We start from the raw sequence: 17,020 nt of genomic DNA on the forward strand, positions 1-17,020 counted from the left end.
GCAAGTGACGCCCTGGTCCCCGCCAGCACCCTCCCTCTCCCCCAGCCCTGCACGGGCACGCCTTCCTGGCGCAGCACGGACTCGGGAGCTGTCACAGGATGTCCGGTACGTCAGCCACTGAACTGAGAAGGGCCCGGGAAGGTGCTCGAAGTTGGCAGGTCAGGGAAAAGCACGTGCTTAGTGGATCAGCAGAGTGCCGACAGACACAAAATCAGTTTGTGTAAATCCTGAACGGTGGCCTCTCGATGTTGCATAAAGAAGCCACCCAACAAAGGATGCTCCTTGCCCAGCTTGAGGAGGCAGCTGATGCCACCTACAGCCTGCAGACAGTCCGCAGCCGATCCCGCTGCCCGGTCTGGCCCTGCGTGGAAGAGTTAGAATTTACACTGGGGATGGAAAAACGGGCTGTCAATTCTCAGGATGACTTTTTTTCCTGATAAATTATAAATAATTAAATGTGAATTTAAAAATTATCAACTAAAGTGTTTTTGGAGATCAGAGTAGTTGGATTAAGATTTGTGAATATATTTCTTATAAATATATTTCCTCTAGAGAGCACCTTAGGAGATATCCGTGTGTGTATGTGTGTGTGCACGTGTGTGTGTGTGTGTGTGTGGCAAGCCCAGAACATTCAACCCAATTCCAGTTCAGGTGAGCAGGTGGGTACATGCTTACCCATGTAGTCACATCTTAGGAGAAACCAGAGGGCTGTGGAACCATCAGATAACACACACATCTGAAAAGAAATGGAATGTATTTTTATTGGCACAGCCAAGATGAAGTATGTCTTGAAATCTGTTTTACAAATAAACTTGCACATAAATTGTCCATTCACTGCTTCGAAATCTTTTTTCACGTTTGAGGAGCTGTCAGGGGTCCCTAATAAACATGAGTCTTATTTAGTTTACTGGATATATAATTCTTCTTTTCTTTGAAAATAATTATTTTTCAAGCAAGTGCAGCAAAAATACAACCAATAAAAATCTAGCTATGACAGCATAAACAACGTTTATAGCCAGCATATACATAGAGTTCTTCCAATAAAAGCAGTTTCTAGTAGGCAAAGGAACACAGAAAATTGGCCGACTGGTGCCGAGATCCAAGACTGGGCTCCTAAGGGTTGACAGACAAAGCCTCACCGCCCGTTGCCACTTCCCCGTCAGGATAGTCCCTGACTGTCGGGACCTGCTGGAACATCCCGCCTGCCGGCATGTTTCAACGTGGTTTGTGAGACGCCCTCCCCACGACCCAATCTTGAAGGGGCCTCCAAAGCTGATGGACAGTGGGGGTGAGAAGGTCCAGGGAGGGCTCTGGAGGTCAGGACACAGACCTTCTACCTTTTGGTTCTCCCTATTCTGTGTCCAGAGCTGTGGTCTCTTGAGAGGGCGGTGCCAGGGTGAGTGCAGGGCTGGGGCACGGGGTTTAGGGTGGATTTCACAGAATCGGGACCAGGGATTCTGCTCTGGATTTTGGTCACTTCCAGTCCCCTGGAAGGCCCCTGGGCTGTTTGGGCGCTTCCCAGCCCTGTACCCAGCAGTGGTCACCGTGCCCCTGGTTAGGAGCCCTGGCCACCAGTGTGTGTGGACAGAGTGTGAGCCTGCGGGGAGTGGGGGGAAGGGGGGGACTCCTGGTCGTCCCCAGCCAGGTGCGGACCCCTCCTGGGGAGCTCCATGTTCGAGGGTTCTCAGCAGACGTGCGGGTGCTCATTTATGCTTTTTATAGTAGCTGGAGAAGATGTTATCCCAGCTTGAGAACAGAAATTAAAATATGTATCCTTCAGGTGCAAATCTACTGTACTTACAGTTTTACTGTTTCTCTGCAGGGGGGCTCCATTAATCTTGTAACAGGGAAATTCCTAAGGAAATTAATTCCCTCCAGTTGGGGTTATTCTCAACTGGTCTTCGGGGGCGGAGTAATTGGAATTTAAGAGTCTCTTTTAAAAGAAAGGAAACATTGGCCATTTTACTTGAATAACACTTTTTAATGCCATGCTTTGCCCATTAAAAACGGCTGGCTCATTCTCTCCCTCTCCGAACTCCTGTGTCTCTCAGCACCTTGGAATGAAATTTACAACCTGACCCCCCTCCGAAGCAGCCCCCCACCCGCCCCCCTGCCAGGCTGGGGCTTTATTCCCGTCCTCTTCTGTCGTGTCCAGGCACTCCTCCCCACCATGGCTCATTGGTGTCTGCATTGCCCTTGGCCCTGTGCCCTGCCAGGGAGACACTTGGCCCTGGGAAGGAAGGATGTGTCATTAAAAACGCACGGCTAAAATAGTTCCTTGCCTGTTGAGGAGCAGTAAATGTCAGCTGTCGTTACCGGAAAAAATGATCACACCTCCATCTCTCTCGCACACACTCTTCTTTAAAATCGGGTCAATTTACCAGCGTCGGTGGACCTGCTTTGCTCCCAGGAAGGCCCCCTGCAGCTCTGTCTAGAGCTCTGGCTCTCCTAGGCCAGGATTTCCGTCTTCAAGACCCATCACCCAAGCTTGCCACATTCCAGGTCCCTGAGGTGCCACACAGCACCCTTGGGGAGACCTAACACCCATTTCAGGACTGTGCTGCTGTCCTGGGACAGCTGTTCCTGCCTGAGGAGAGTATGGAAGCCCAGGAGAGGCCCCTGCCCCAGGGACACGTCAGGTAAAATATCACTGGGTTCCCAAAAGGGACGCCGCAAGGGAATAGGACATGGCTACATGGTGCTTAAATATGGGGTCGGCAGAAGGTCAGTGTCTGGTATGAACACACACTGGGGACAGAGGTCAAAATCAGCCACAGTATCTTGCTTTCCTGTGTTTTTAAGCTTCTGAGCCCTAACAGGGTGTTGGGAAAGCCAAGTCCAGAATACTCTGTAACATGCCAAACCAGTTTAAAATGATGATGAGGAGTTTTCCCCTTTAGGTGCGACGTGGATAGAGAGAAGACAGGGTATTAACAGCCTGTGGGTGGGATGGGGGCTGTGGTGGGCCGCCAGGTGGGCTTGAGGTGGGAACAGCAAGCCTGGGGGGGGGGGTCTTGATGCGGCCCCTTCCCTGCTGTGGATCTGGGCCTTTCCTTAGCTACCGTGTGTAGGTAGGCGGTGATGTCTTTACGTCAGCAGCTGGACAGAGCACTGAGTGATAAATGCAGACGCAGGGTGAAGACTTTGGCAGGGGCAGGTATATCTGCCTGCAGATCCGCCGCTCACCAGCAAGAGCCGCACACTGGTTGGGCTCAGGGCCTGGCAGAGCGGTCTGGTCTCTCTCGCCAAAGTTAGAGCGGTTTTTTTTTTTTTTTTTAAATTTTATTTATTTATTTGACAGACAGAGATCACAGGCAGGCAGAGAGGCAGGCACAGAGAGTGGAAGGGAAGCAGGTTCCCTGCTGAGCAGAGAGCCCGATGTGGGGCTCAATCCCAGGACCCTGGTATCATGACCTGAGCCGAAGGCAGAGGCTTTAACCCACTGAGCCACCCAGGTGCCCCAAGTTAGAGTGTTTTAAAGCTCAGAGGTCAGCTTCTAACCCTGAGGCCTGTTGATGTCAACAGTGAGAGCTGCAGAGAGCCCGAGGCAGAAGTGGAAAGGTAACCTGGGAGTTTTTCCCTAACATTGTTTCCTGAAAGCAGAGAGGTGCTCTGTAGCTGGTGTGTGCTGCTCTCAGCAAATTCCATTTAAAGGGAAAATCAGGCTTTTTAAAACAGCCCCATTAGACGGAGTGATTACTGCTGCTTTTTGAAAAAGAATGACTATAGCACATTTCCCTAGTGCATTACAGTTTCATTATTTTTTAAATGACAAAGTCAGTCCATGTCCTTTGAAAAAATGCAAATGACACTAAAAAGTACCGGGTGTAAAAAGGGAAGGTCCTCCCTTTGATTCCCCTCTTTTCTGGGGGCAAGCTCTGCTAACACTTTGGGACATATCCTTCTGAAGACCTTTTTTCTGTGTACTGTTCAGCTTATAAACAGTCATGCTATTTCACTTACCTATAGTTCTGTTTAAAACGGCCATCGGAGTACATACATCCTATTTTGCAACGGGCTATTTCCCCCCACCTTCTATTGCATTTTTGCATAGTAATTGCTAGGTTTCATTTATTTTTTAAAAAAGCCTTTTTTGGGTACATTTTAAAATAATTTCGTGCCACGTGCAGTTGTTAGGAATAATAGAGAGAGATCCTGCGCATATTCTCCCCCAAAGATGACCTCCCGCAAAGCTGTAGTACGAAATCTCAACCGGGATGTCCACATTCCCGCCATCCGTCCCTCTTCTTCGGGTTCCCCAGTGTTACTGGAAAGCGTGTGTGTGTGTGTGCGCGTGTGTTTTGTCCCATGCAATCCCATGTTTAGCTTTGCATATGTACCACTGCAGCTGGGATACAAAGCAGTTCCTCGGGGGCTCCTGGGTGGCTCAATGGGTTGGGGCCTCTGCCTTCGGCTCAGGTCACCATCCCAGAGTCCGGGATCGAGCCCCGCATCGGGCTCTCTGCTCAGCGGGGAGCCTGCTCCCCCCCGCCCCCGCCTGTTTCTCTGCCTACTTGTGATCTCTGTGTCCAAAAAACCACAGAAACCAAAATCCAGTTCCTCGTGGCTCTTACTGTATTTTAAGCGTGATTTCCCACTTTCGGTAATATCCCCGTCTTCTACTTAATTTCATGTTAGGTTTCAATGTCATCTTGTTGAATGCCCAGACCTCGAGACTTCACCTGCACTCAGTGACCCGCGCGCACCCCTGCCCCCGGCGGCCGTAGGAGCGGCGCAGAGCGCGCGGGGCCCGGGGGCCGTGCGGAGCCGGCTGGGGGCGGGAGCCTGCAGCGCGCGGGTCCCGCACGCGGACGCTCCCCCGGAAGCCCCGCCCCGGCTCCGCGCTCGCCGCCGGCGCCGGCCGGGCTCGGGGCGGGGCCCGGGGCGGGGCTTCCGTGCGCAGCCCCGAGGCCCCGCCCCCGCCGCCCGCCCGCGCTCGATTGCTCCTGTCTGGCGGCTGCAGCATGGCGGCGGGGGCGGCCGAGGCGGCGGCGGCCGTGGTGGAGGTCGGCTCAGCCCAGCACTTCGAGGAGCTGCTGCGCCTCAGAGCCCAGTGAGCGGGCGGCGGGCGGCGGGCGGCGGGCGGGGGGCGGCGGGGACGCGCGCGGGGGGCGGCCTGTCGGGCGGCGGGGGCGGCCCGGCTCCTTCGCGCCCGGCCCTGGGGCCTGCTGGGGCGGCGGACCGGCGGGGCCCCCGAGCCCCCGAGCCGCCGGCCCCCGAGCCCCCGGCTTCCGGCCCCGGCCCCCGAGCCCCCGGCCCCCGACCCGGCCGCCCGGCCCCGGCAGAGGAACGGGGGAGCGAGGGCCGAGCTCGGCCTCCCGGCCCGGCCCCGCCCCGCCGCCCGGCCTGGCGGCCTCGGGGGCCTCGGGCGACGCGGTGACTCAGCCCCGGGGCCGGGGGTAGCGGGTGCGCGGACCCCGCCGGCCCGACCGAGGCGCGGGCCCGGCTCGCTTTGTCCGCCGGCGGCGGCTCTGGAAGGCGCGGCTGCCGGGGCGGCCGTGCCCGGTGGGCGCGCAGCGTTCGGGGCGCCGCGGAGCGGACGGTGCTCCGGTGGTGCAGCTCAGCGGCCGGCGCGCGAGGCTTGCCGGGGCCGGGGGCCGGCGGCCGCGGTCCGCTCGGGTCTGGGGCGCGTGCCTGCCGCTGTCGGGCCGCCCCGGCACGGAGACGGTGCGGGGAGCGCGTGCAGGCCGGGGTTCCGGGGCGGCCCCGCACCTGGAGGCCGGCGGGCCCGGGTGGGAGCCCGGGTGGGAGCCCGGCCCCACGGCCCGCGAGGCTGCCCCAGCCCCGCCTCCAACTAGCCCTGCAGCCCCCGGGCGGGTTGCAGACTGGGCCTCAGTTTCCCCGGAGGCGACGTGGCCGAGGCGTGCGGCTCCGCCGGCGCAGGAGAGGATGCGGGCCGTGCGACCGCGCCTCGCGTGCGGGGCCGAGGGGCTGCGTGGTTCCGGGCAGGGCGGGCCCGTGCGCCCCAGCCCTGTGCTGCCCGCCGGACCCGAAGCGGAGGCCGGTAGCGCTGTGCTCGGAGAGCGGGTGGGATGGGGAGTCGGTCGCCGGTGCGGGGCGGCGGGTCCCGCCTCGGCCCTGGTCGGCCGCGTCCTGGAGGTGACGGCGTTCCCGGCGCCAGCCGGAGCGGCCCGCTGGACGTTCGGGTTTCCTTGGAAAAGTGTTGGGGAGGAAAGGGGAAGTGGCCGTCCTGCTGACGCAGGGTGGCGGCGACTCAGGCCGCGCAGGCGGCGGCGCGGGGGGCGGGCTCGTGTGCGCCTGCCGCTCCTCAGCGTCCGAAAGACTGTTTTGCCTCGTGCTGCCCGTTTTCGTTCTTATGTTTCATTTTTATCGCAAAGATCCTTGAGATCGCACAGGCCGTGCGATTTGGTTGTGCTCCTGCCGGTGGCGTGTACCGAAGTGATGCAGGAAACCGCACACCTGTTCCCTGGTGACCAGGTGCGGCAGGCCCTGGAAGCGACCGCAGGGAGCACCTCGCGGCCGGTGTTGGTGAAAACCGAAGCGCGGAAAAGTAGCAAACGGCCCTTGTCGCCCTAAGCATTAAAAAATCGACTTCCTGAGTACCACTTCTCAGTTTTCAAGTGTTTAGTGAATTGAAATTTTGGCCGGGCATCTGTGGCTCCGCGGGTTAAATGTCTGCATTCTGCTCAGGTCCTGGTCCCGGGGTGCAGGGATCGAGCCCCGCGTCCGGCTCCCTGCTCAGGGGGGAGCCTGCCCCTCCCTCTGCCTCTGCCCACTTGTGCTGGTGCTCTCCTCTCTCAAGTAAATGGATAAAATCTTAAAAATAACCTGTATTTTTAGCTTTCCTAAAGACGTCTCAGCTGTTTGTGTATCACTGAAACCTCACTCGTCTATACAGTGAGGATTGTGATTCCCACCTGCAGAGGAATTGGAAGAGGGTTGACCCATTTGTAGAATACTCCAGAGTCTAGTATGGGATGGTGTTTGGTAGATGGTAGCTGGTGTCCTCAGGATAAGTCGCTGCGGCGCAGAGCACCTAGTAGGACAGGGACACAGCTGTTCACTGAGCACTAATTGTTCTGCTGATGTACAGCTGGTGTTCCTTGCATTGTCTGAAATTGTATTAGTTGGGATTTGAACCTGATCTTTAAAGTTTTTCCTCAAACAGTGCACTGTGCCAGTTGGGTGATTTCATGCAGGCAGAGAGCACTCTTCCTGGAACCTGAGAGAGGGCGGCAGCGTTTGTGTTCCTTTCAGGTTTATATCCTTGTGCTCCTGGCAGTGCTGCTTCATTCGGAAGCTGAGCGTCTCCGTGGGAGGTTACTGTGGCTAATGTAAAGTTACTACTAATATTAATACCATGCTTTTATCTTTCAAATGTTTTTATATTTTTGTTTGATCTTTCCAGTATCCCAGGGTATCAGGTATTTCTATTGTATTTTGTTTAATTTTTAAATATTTTTAAAAAATATTTATTTGACAGAGTACAAGCAGGGGGAACAGCAGAGGGAGAGGGAGGAACAGGGTCCCCCACGAGCGGGGAGCCCAGTGTGGGACTCTATCCCAGGACCCGGGATCAGGACCTGAGTGGAAGGGAGATGCTTAACTGACTGAGCCACCCAGGTGCCCTATATTTAAAAAAATATCTATCTATCTATCTATCTATCTATACACACACACACACACACACATTTATTTATTTTTAAATATTTTATTTATTTATTTGACAGACAGAGATCACAAGTAGGCAGACAGGCAGACAGAGAGAGAGCGGGAAGCAGGTTCCCTGCTGAGCAGAGAGCCCGATGCGGGGCTCGATCCCAGGACCCTGGGATCATGACCTGAGCGAAAGGCAGACGCTTAACTCACTGAGCCACCCAGGCACCCCCTGCTTATTTTAAAAATATTTTAAAAATATTTTATTTATTTGACAGAGCACAAGCAGGGGGAGCAGCAGGCAGAGTGAGAGGGAGAAGCAGGCTTCTGCTGGGCGGGGAGCCCAATGTGGGGCTCCTTCCCATGGCTCTAGGATCATGACCTGAGCCAAAGGCAGACACTTAGGCGACTGAGCCACCCAGGGGTCCCTAATTATTGCTGTTTTACAATATGGAAGTTAAGATCGAACATTTAAATTAAGATTTAAATTACTCTTCAAAACCATGTCTGTGGTAATGAAATTTAAGTTGTGTGGGTATGCCATTTTTTCCTTTTTATTAAACTATTATAGTATAATTGATACACAATAGTATATTAGTTTAAAGGGTATCTTTTTTTGCATGTTAGTTCATATTGTTAAAAATGGTAATATCTTAAAATTTTAAAAAATACAGTCATTGTGAAAATTTTTCCATGTCATTAAAGTTTTTTGAAATGATTTTTAATGGCTTGATAATATTTTGTTATAGGACCATTAAAAAAGCTATAGTGTTGTTGAAGAATTGGTTCTTCCTGTTAAATGTTGTGTAAGATCATGGGAAAGTACTCATATATATACATCTTTGTGTCTTTAATTACTTCTTAGGATACTTGACAGTGTGTAAGAAATTTCTGAAAGGTTCCAATTTAATCTTTACCAGTAGGATATGGAAATGATTGGTTTCTTCCATCTTTTTTTTTTTAATCATAGAATATTATTATTTAAAAAATCCTTTTTCAATTTAGTTAGAAGTGGTATCCTGGCTTTTTTAAAAAGATGAGGCATTACTTAACATACCATAAGGAAATGCACAGATCCTAATAGCTAGGTGCGATGAATTTTGACAGTCATATATACAAAAGTAACCACCATTCAAAACAACATAGAGTCCCAGAATGTTCTTTCCCGTAGTTTCTGCCACTGACCTGCTCTTTGTTACTATAGGTTAGTTTTGCCGGTTCTTGGTACTTGATGTAAATGGAGTTACACAGCTCATGGTCTTGTACCTCTAGGATGTTTTCTGCATCATGTTTTTAAGGTGCATGTTGTGTGCCCCTGTAGGTGGTTCCTTTTTACTGCCGACGAGTATTCTGTTGTTTAAAACGTATAAAACATATAAAACCGTATAAAACGGTTTCTCCAGCTTGTGGTCATTTGGGGTTATTTCCAGTTTTTGGCTGTTGTGTCCGATGACGCTGTGAGCATTTTTATTGACTTATGTATTAATTTTTTTAAAAATGTATTTGAGAGAGAGCGAGTGCGAGTTGGGGGGGCAGGGTCCTAGGGAGAAGCAGACCCCCCTCTGAGCCGGGAGCTTGACGTGGAACTGGGTCCTGGGACTCCAGGACAGCCACCTGAGCCCGAGGCAATCACTTAACCAGTTGAACCACCCAGGCGCCCCTGCTTTCAGCATTCTTGTGCAGTTCTTGTCCTTTTGTGGGAGCCCTGGGCCTTCGGGCCTCCCCAGCATCCTCTGCAGAGGCTCACTGGCCAGAGCTCAGCTCCAGGGCCCCAGACAGCGGCAGGGATGACCGAGCAGTGTCGTCAGGCTCAGTGCCAGGAGGAAAGGGACACAGCACAGTCTCTGCCATAGACCCCGAGGCCCGCCCAACCACACATGGAAGTTTCTGAGTTCTGCTGGACACCCACGGGTCAGGGACCCACACTACATCCTTTCCAGCCTTGGCTGGGTCTTTCGCGCTTTCCTCTTGCGTGCCCCTGGGCAGCTCTCCCTTCTTCCTCACTGCTGTCTATGACTGCAGGCCTCAGCAAATGACCTTGCTTCCTTGCCTGGGAAAACCGGACTTCAGGAGCCTCCCCCACTACCCCCCCCAACATCTAACATTTATTTGTAGCTTTACCCATTCTTGATTCCTTCACTCCTGACCCAGAGGAGGCTGTCCCTTCCCTCACGGTGAATTCTCCGCTCTTGTATGCCCTCTCCTGCCACCCCCGAGAGCTGGTACCCTCAGCCTCTCTTGCATCTTCATCCTTCCCTCCCCCCGGACTACACCCTATGAAACCAACACGAAGATTTGCTTGCATTAAAGAAAGAAAGCAAATCCCTTGATCCTTTCTTCCCCTCTGCCTAGCACTCTCTCTGTTTACAGGCAGCTCTCTTCGAGTGCAGATTTCTAGCCCCCGACAGCCTCTTCTTCGTTCAGTCCCTGCATGCTGCCGTCTGGCCCGGCTGGACTGGACGGTTGTCACTCCTTGGTTCTCGACATCCTTTTCTTGACTTTTGGGAGGCATTTATTTATTTATTTATTTGACAGAGATAGGTCACAAGTAGGCAGAAAGGCAGGCAGAGAGAGAGAGAGAGAGAGAGAGGGAAGCAGGCTCCCCGCTGAGCAGAGAGCCCAATGCGGGGCTCGATCCCAGGACCCTGAGATCATGACCTGAGCCGAAGGCAGCAGCTTAACCCACTGAGCCACCCAGGTGCCCCTTGGGAGGCCTTTTAACCTTGCTGTGCTTTTTGGGCTTCATTCTCTGGTCTACTGCCTGGGTTCCTTTTCCTCCATCTGTCCTAACTTACTGTCGATTAAGTCCAGAGGCTCTGACCTCTGTCTTTTATCCTGTAGTGTAGGAGAGCTCGGTGCCTGCTCTATTGTTGATTTCCAAGTCGGGCTCTGTCCTGTGCTCCGGACCGTCGCTGACAGCTCCCCAGGCAGGTGTCCTGTCCTCCCAGGCCGGCGGCCTCTACACGTGATGAGCGGCTTCTGCCACCCGCGTCATCAGTCAGTGAGCCGGAAGCTAGGCGTCTCCCGACATGCTTCCAAGGTCACCAGATCCTGCCCCTCCTACCTCTCCCCCAGGACCTCCCTTGGCTTCTGCTCCCCAGCCCTGGGTGGGAGACTCCTGCTTCTCGCAGCTGTATTGTTCCCCGGGTTTTACGGTTTGCCACTCCTTTTCTTGCCCACAGGTTAGTAGCCCTTCCTTCCTTTCTCTAGATAACGTATTTTTCAATGTGTTTTCTTGCTGATTTTTCAGATTCTTTTGGTTGGGGATGGTTATAACTTGTACTTAGAATCCTGTAGAAGGGGTTTCCAGTTCAATATGAAGACAGACTTGAAGGATAGCTTAGCCAAGACTGTTTTATATGAAAATAGTTGATAAATACATGCTGAGATGCCCAAGAACTTAGTCAATAATTTATTAATCCACTGTTCTGTCTGTTCATACCATCAATTTTTAGAAAATCTTTTGTGGTAGAATATAAAAAAAGCCCGTCTTTGTGAAAATGAGTTCCATTTTTTCCCTTGTTTTCTGCCTGTGTGCTTTGCATTTTCAACATTTTATTCCTGTTCCTATGGTCACAGTTAGACACTGGCATCACAGTGCTGTGCGTAAGCAGTGAAGGCTGCAGAGTGACTGTGCACGTGTGGCCATTTGTCACCGACGGGCGTCTTGGCCGCCGCAGTCTAGTTTCCACCTATCCTAAGGGTCTGAAAACACAATTGATTTATTTGACTATTAGTTGAGATGGATGAATATTTAGAACCACTTCATATGAGCTAAGTCTTCACTCAAGAAATATCATTAACTTGAAAATTCATCCAAAAGATTGCTAAGACGTTGCAAGCCTTATATTCCAGTCTGTGTTTAATACAGTAGAATTCTAGCAGTAGAAAAACAATTCAGGCACTTCTTGTGAAGGTTGTTTTGGTAACAGAATTTAACCTGTGTCAGTGTTTCCTTATTTCTAAAGATACTGTAACTTTAAAACGTTGTATTTTGTTGATTTCCAGGTCCCTCCTTGTGGTCCATTTCTGGGCGCCGTGGGCCCCACAGTGTGCCCAGATGAACGACGTGATGGCGGAATTGGCCAAAGAGCGGCCTCGCGTGTCATTCGTGAAGGTGTGTTTGTGCGCCGCGTTTTTTAGGAGGCCGACTGCATTGCACCAGTACCGGGGAGGCGGGGAGGGATGTGGAGTTCCCCGTGTGCGTAATTGCCGCTAGTGTTCTTTTTGCAGTAGATTTATTATTCTTCTTATCTTAAAGGTTTATTAAGTGAAGATCTAGAAGAAGCTCTTAAAAGCAAGGGGATCTTGACCGGGTTGCCTGCAGGAGATTATTCTTAAAAATCTTAAAATTGTTTTGCATTTCTCAAGTACCAAGTACCGTGATCATCAGCACTCGTTCCCTAACACACGTGTGGCGGGAGGACACAACCAGGAAATTGCAGCGTGGGCAGCGGGGATGTTTTCCGGCAGAAGCAGCCGGGTCATTCACTGCGGATCGTCGTGGTTTGAGTATAGTAACAATATTAACGAAGCTTCCTTCCTAGAAGCGCAGGGCGAGATGTGGAAAGCCAGTGAAGGAAGGGTGTGTGGAGGCCGCCAGGGAGCAGGGGAACAGGCAGAGCAGCTGCCCGCGATCGGGTCCATGCAGACCCCCAGGAGAAACGGAAAGCTTTTCTCACCTGTTCAGGAGGCGGAGGAGAAGAGAGCCCAGCATCTCCCCGCCTTGCCTTGTTTTTCCCAGCGTCGCACACTCTGCGTCCCCGGTTTGTCTCTTGTGAGGGCACGTGCCGGGAAGGTGATGGTCGAGGCTGTAGATCAGCTCACCTGGTTGAGCACATTTAATGCCGTCATTCAGGACTTAGTCCTGGTTGAGGCAACAAAGCCCAAATAGGAGTCAGGAATCTTAGAAATGAAGTTTTGAGAAGGAAGGCACACCCTGTATTCAAGAGCTTGAATCCTTAGGATTTAAAGAAACAAAAAGTACCAAATCCTTATTTTTTAAAACCAGAATTAGTGAGTTGAGAGCACATGTTGACAGCTATACCCATAGATGGGGCTAAAAGTGGTATCTTCTGTATTTTCCGCTTTTTATATAAACTGAAAACAGAATTCCGACAGACTAATTCATCTGTGTAATAGGCGATGTAATTTTCAGGCAATTTCTATACAGGTAAGTGTGCTTCGAATAGGTTTTGCAGTTAGATGTCTCAGAATCAGAGCAGCGTAAAAGGTAGACAGTGAGAACGCTCCCCTGTACCTTCCCTGTCTGCCCTGGTATCCCACCCTGTAAAGAGGGGACTGCTTATATTAATTTTGCATGAATCTTTTCAGTGTTTTTTTGTGAAGGTAGAGCAGATATAGATGTAATAGTTAGCTTTTTAAAATTTAAGGACTTATTTAAAATTCCAATGAAATGTATAGTGTAACCTTAGAATGTAACCCTAAAATGTCCAATATAAATAATAGAAGGAGACATTAATACTGCATGTTTGGTCAGCGATAAAAGATAATGATTACCAGTGAAATGAATGATTAAACATTTCAATCATAAGATTAATCAAGATGATGGTAATTGTTGCATGTCTGGCTTTATGTGTATAATGTTACTGGTTAGGTAGCACATTGTTCTTAGTTGCCATCTGAATGATTTATTTAAGGCGACTATAGAATTACTTCTCACATTGGTACCACACTTGGCAGTGAGATTGTAAGTTGTTGAAGTGCTTAAGTGTCTGAATATGCCAGGGGTTGGGACGTCCTTATCTGTCGGGGACTCCGGAACCTGAGTGCACCTGCTCTTCATGGGGAGGCTGACCGCATGAGGTGGGTAGCCCTCCCAGGAGGCGTTGCTTTCTGGAAATTCACTCTGTGGAGTAGTTTTGCTTCTCTTTCTTCCTTTCCTGTTTTTTCTTTTTTCTTTTTTTTTTTTAATATTTTTTTTAGGATTTTATTTATTCTAGAAAGAGAGCACGTGAGTGGAGGGGAGCTGCATGGGGCGGGGGGTGCGGGAAGAATCTCAAAATCTCAAGAGACGTTGCACTGAGCATGGAGCCTGACACAGGGCTCCATCTCACAACCCTGAGATCGTGACCTGAACTGAAACCAAGAGTTGGATGCTCAAGCAGCTGAGTCACCAGGCATCCCAGTAGTGTTTCTTGTAAGTGGTAAAAATAATTTGCATGGAGTTTATAAGGTAGGTAATTTAAATGTTGAGCAAATAAGTGAAATATTTGAGCGATCTGTTGGTTTGCCTCAGTAAGAGAGGATGCCGTTCCTTTAAAGAGAGCTCGCTTTTGTCAGGGAGAGCTCTTGAGCCATCTCGGGTAGAGAACCCATGTTCAGCCTCCTCTGTCTTTTAATTTGATTTCTTAGTTTTTTGTTTTTGTTTTTTTTCTTTTTAAAGATACTGTTAGAGAGTGAGAGAGAGTGCACGAGCTCTGTGGTGGGGGGCGTGGCATAGGGAGAAGGAGAAGCAGACTCCCCACTGAGCAGAGAGCCTGACGTGGGACTTGATCCCAGGACCCTGAGATCATGATCTGAGCCAAAGGCAGGCGCCTAACGAACTGAGCCACCCAGGTTCCCCTAGTCTGGCATTTTTGACTTGTGAATTATAGAGATCAGTTGATTGCTTAACTTACATTTACAAAACCATTGTATGAGGTGATCTTAAACATGTTTCGAAGAGTTTTGAAGGTCATAAAGTTTTGTGACCATAAGTAGTTTCTTACTTTGTGGATGATGGAAAAGCAATACCTGAGAAAAGCAAGCGTGCCTTTTGGCCTGGGTATCCTGCTCACTGGAACAGGTTGCTGAAAGGCAGGACCCGTAGGTTTACTGGAGCTGAATGAGCTCGCTTTTGCTTGTGCTGAGGGTGCAGTGACGGAGGGCGCCCGTGCTCCTCGGCACTGTGCGGTGCGTCCTCTCCCGCGCTGGCCACCCTGTCTGGACCTCCCTGCGGCTCTGGGCCCCAGGCGGAGGGTTGCCCGCATCCAAGGGCTTAGAGGAGTTACACGAGTTACTCGTACAGCTGAAAGTCTTACTGAAAACTTAACATTTGCTCAGAATAAAGTTAAATGACGAATTAAAATGTTACATGCCCTTGCTTTTCAAATTATGTAAAGTCAGCTTGTTGGCACTTTATCTTTAACTAAAATGGGAAAACACATTTATCATTTAATCGCTTGTTTGGGAGATAGAATCTTTCAAGATCTCGTGTCTGGTGGAGACGGAGGAAGGAGGAAGAGCCGCTCGAGGCTCCCTGTGCTGGGGGCGCTGGGTGCCACTAGCTCTGTTGGAGCTCCAGATCAAGTTCCTCTTTTTATAGGCGTGGCCATTCATTTTTAACTTCACATTTGATTTTATTATGATTTAGTTATTGAAATTTTATTCAATTTTTTAATTATTAAATTTATCATTACTTTTTCTCCATATTAAAGTTGTATGTTGTTAAAGTACTCAACGTGATGATTCAGTTCAAATCCATTTTCTATGAAGTCTCCTGTGTACTCCTGTGGCTTTTATTCCTTTCATCTCTGAACTTAGTCTGTGCCATTGGTTCAACCATTAGTTAGAGACTCTTGTGTTTTTTCTGTTCTGTCATTTGATTTCTTGTTTTAATTGGCTTTTTTTTTTTTAAGAGAGAGCACTTGTGGGGGTGGGGTGAGGGAAAGAAGGGAGCGAGAGTCCCGAGCAGACTTCATCCCCCGCCGGAGCCCAACGCGGGGCTTGATCTCACAACCCCGAGATCATGATCTGAGCGGAAGTCAAGTGGGACACCCAACCCCTGACCTACCCAGATGTCCCTTGTTTGTTCTTGACTAGATGCTGGGATACTTGAATCAGAGACCTTTATCTTACCTTGTTTTCATTGCTTTCTCTGTGAGGTGGCCCCCACCTTCTGAGTGACCCTCCCGCACCCCTCTTCCAGCTTGGTATTCTGCTCTAGTTAGGCTGTGGTATTCATTTCCTTGACAGCGCACTTTAGTCCGTCAGTTCTCAAAGTCAGGCTTATTTCTGCCTGGTTGGTGAGGTTTGTACTACTGTTTCATTTAGTAACGGTCTTGTTACACTGTACGGTACCTGCCGTATATGTCCGTGGTCGCTTTAGGTATGATGGCGGAGGCATAGAGGGGGTTATATACTTAAATTAGCATTTTATTATTTTCAGAAACTAAGACGTGTTTTAGTTTGATTTATCATTGAATATGCAAGTATCTTAAAATACAGTTCATAGTATTTAATTTCTAAGGGTTTATATAATCAGTATAGATAAATTCTATATGGTTATAGAAATGTTTTATTCTAAATGTCTGTACAATTAGCTTGTGTAAACAGACAATGTCAGGCAATCTCCAGAAGGGGACTAACCAGCTGTCTAGCTAGGTACCAGTTAGCTGAATTCCTGTTTCTCAGCACCAGAGAATACTGGTATAATAATAATAATAATATTGATAATAATGATGATGATGGCATTTTAGAGAACATATGTAGGATTCCATTTTGGGGGAACTCTTAAAAATGCCTCTCAGATAATTCAAGTAGAATTGCTAAATCTTAAAAATACCCCAACTTTTATTTACCCTATCTGGGTAATAAAAAAAATACAAATAATTGACAAAGTTTATTAGTTATTCCTGGGCTAAGTTTGGTAAAGGGCTTTTAAAAGCTACCAAAAAATTTGATTTTAAAAAAATTTTCCTTTTAGATCACATGTCACAAGAGTTAGAAAGAAGCCTCTTTAAGAAACTTAACAAAATGTCTCTGAAGGTCAGGTTTAATTGTTCGCAGCCTTGGGGATCAGGACCACCCTGGCCAGTGGGCAGTGCCATTGTAGGCTTAGCAGTAGTGACCAACATTTGTTCAGTATTGTGTTAGAATTTATTTATCTAATACTTACATAGACCACCATATGCTAGTCACTGGGAGTACAGAGCAGTAGGGACATGGAGTCAACATATAACCAAGGTAACTTCAGATAGTAGTAAGTTCCGAAAAGAAGGAAATAGGCCATTGAAGAGGAGGACTTGGGGGCGGGTGGGCACTTTATTTGGGTTGGGCTAGAGAGGTGTATCTCGTAAGGGAAAGCAGGAACGTGAAAAGGAGTTCTTGGAAGAGCTGGGGATGAACATTTAGACCATGCATCAGCACGTGAACACTGTTGGAGGGCCGACAGGAGGTCGGTGGAGATAATGAAGAAGGAGAGGTTATGGCTAGAGGTTGGAGAGGTAGGGAACAGCCAGATGACCTTGTGGGCGCTGGAAGAGTTTGGGTATTATTCTGAGTGCAGTGGAAGTGACACATAATTGGATTTCTGTTAAGTTGATTCCTCCAGCTGTCCTGTGGGGAGTGGTTTGAAGTGGGGGAAGGAAGGAGGCAGACTAGAAGTACACTCATTAGGAAG

The 17,020-nt window shown here is 49.7% G+C and overlaps 1 protein-coding gene across 1 annotated transcript in view; it reads left to right on the top strand.

Moving 5' to 3' along the window:
• Positions 1-4,920: 4,920 nt before the first annotated feature.
• GLRX3 (glutaredoxin 3) overlaps positions 4,921-17,020 on the top strand; it is a 32,650-nt gene continuing 20,550 nt past the window's right edge. The window contains exons 1-2 of the mRNA XM_032312459.1: positions 4,921-5,053; positions 11,626-11,734. Coding sequence (XP_032168350.1) covers positions 4,965-5,053; positions 11,626-11,734 — 198 coding nt within the window. The 5' untranslated portion in view covers positions 4,921-4,964. The remainder of the gene's footprint in view (positions 5,054-11,625; positions 11,735-17,020) is intronic.

The sequence above is a fragment of the Mustela erminea genome, chromosome 14 (genome assembly GCF_009829155.1).
Source record: "Mustela erminea isolate mMusErm1 chromosome 14, mMusErm1.Pri, whole genome shotgun sequence".
NCBI classification, from domain to species: Eukaryota; Metazoa; Chordata; class Mammalia; order Carnivora; family Mustelidae; genus Mustela; species Mustela erminea.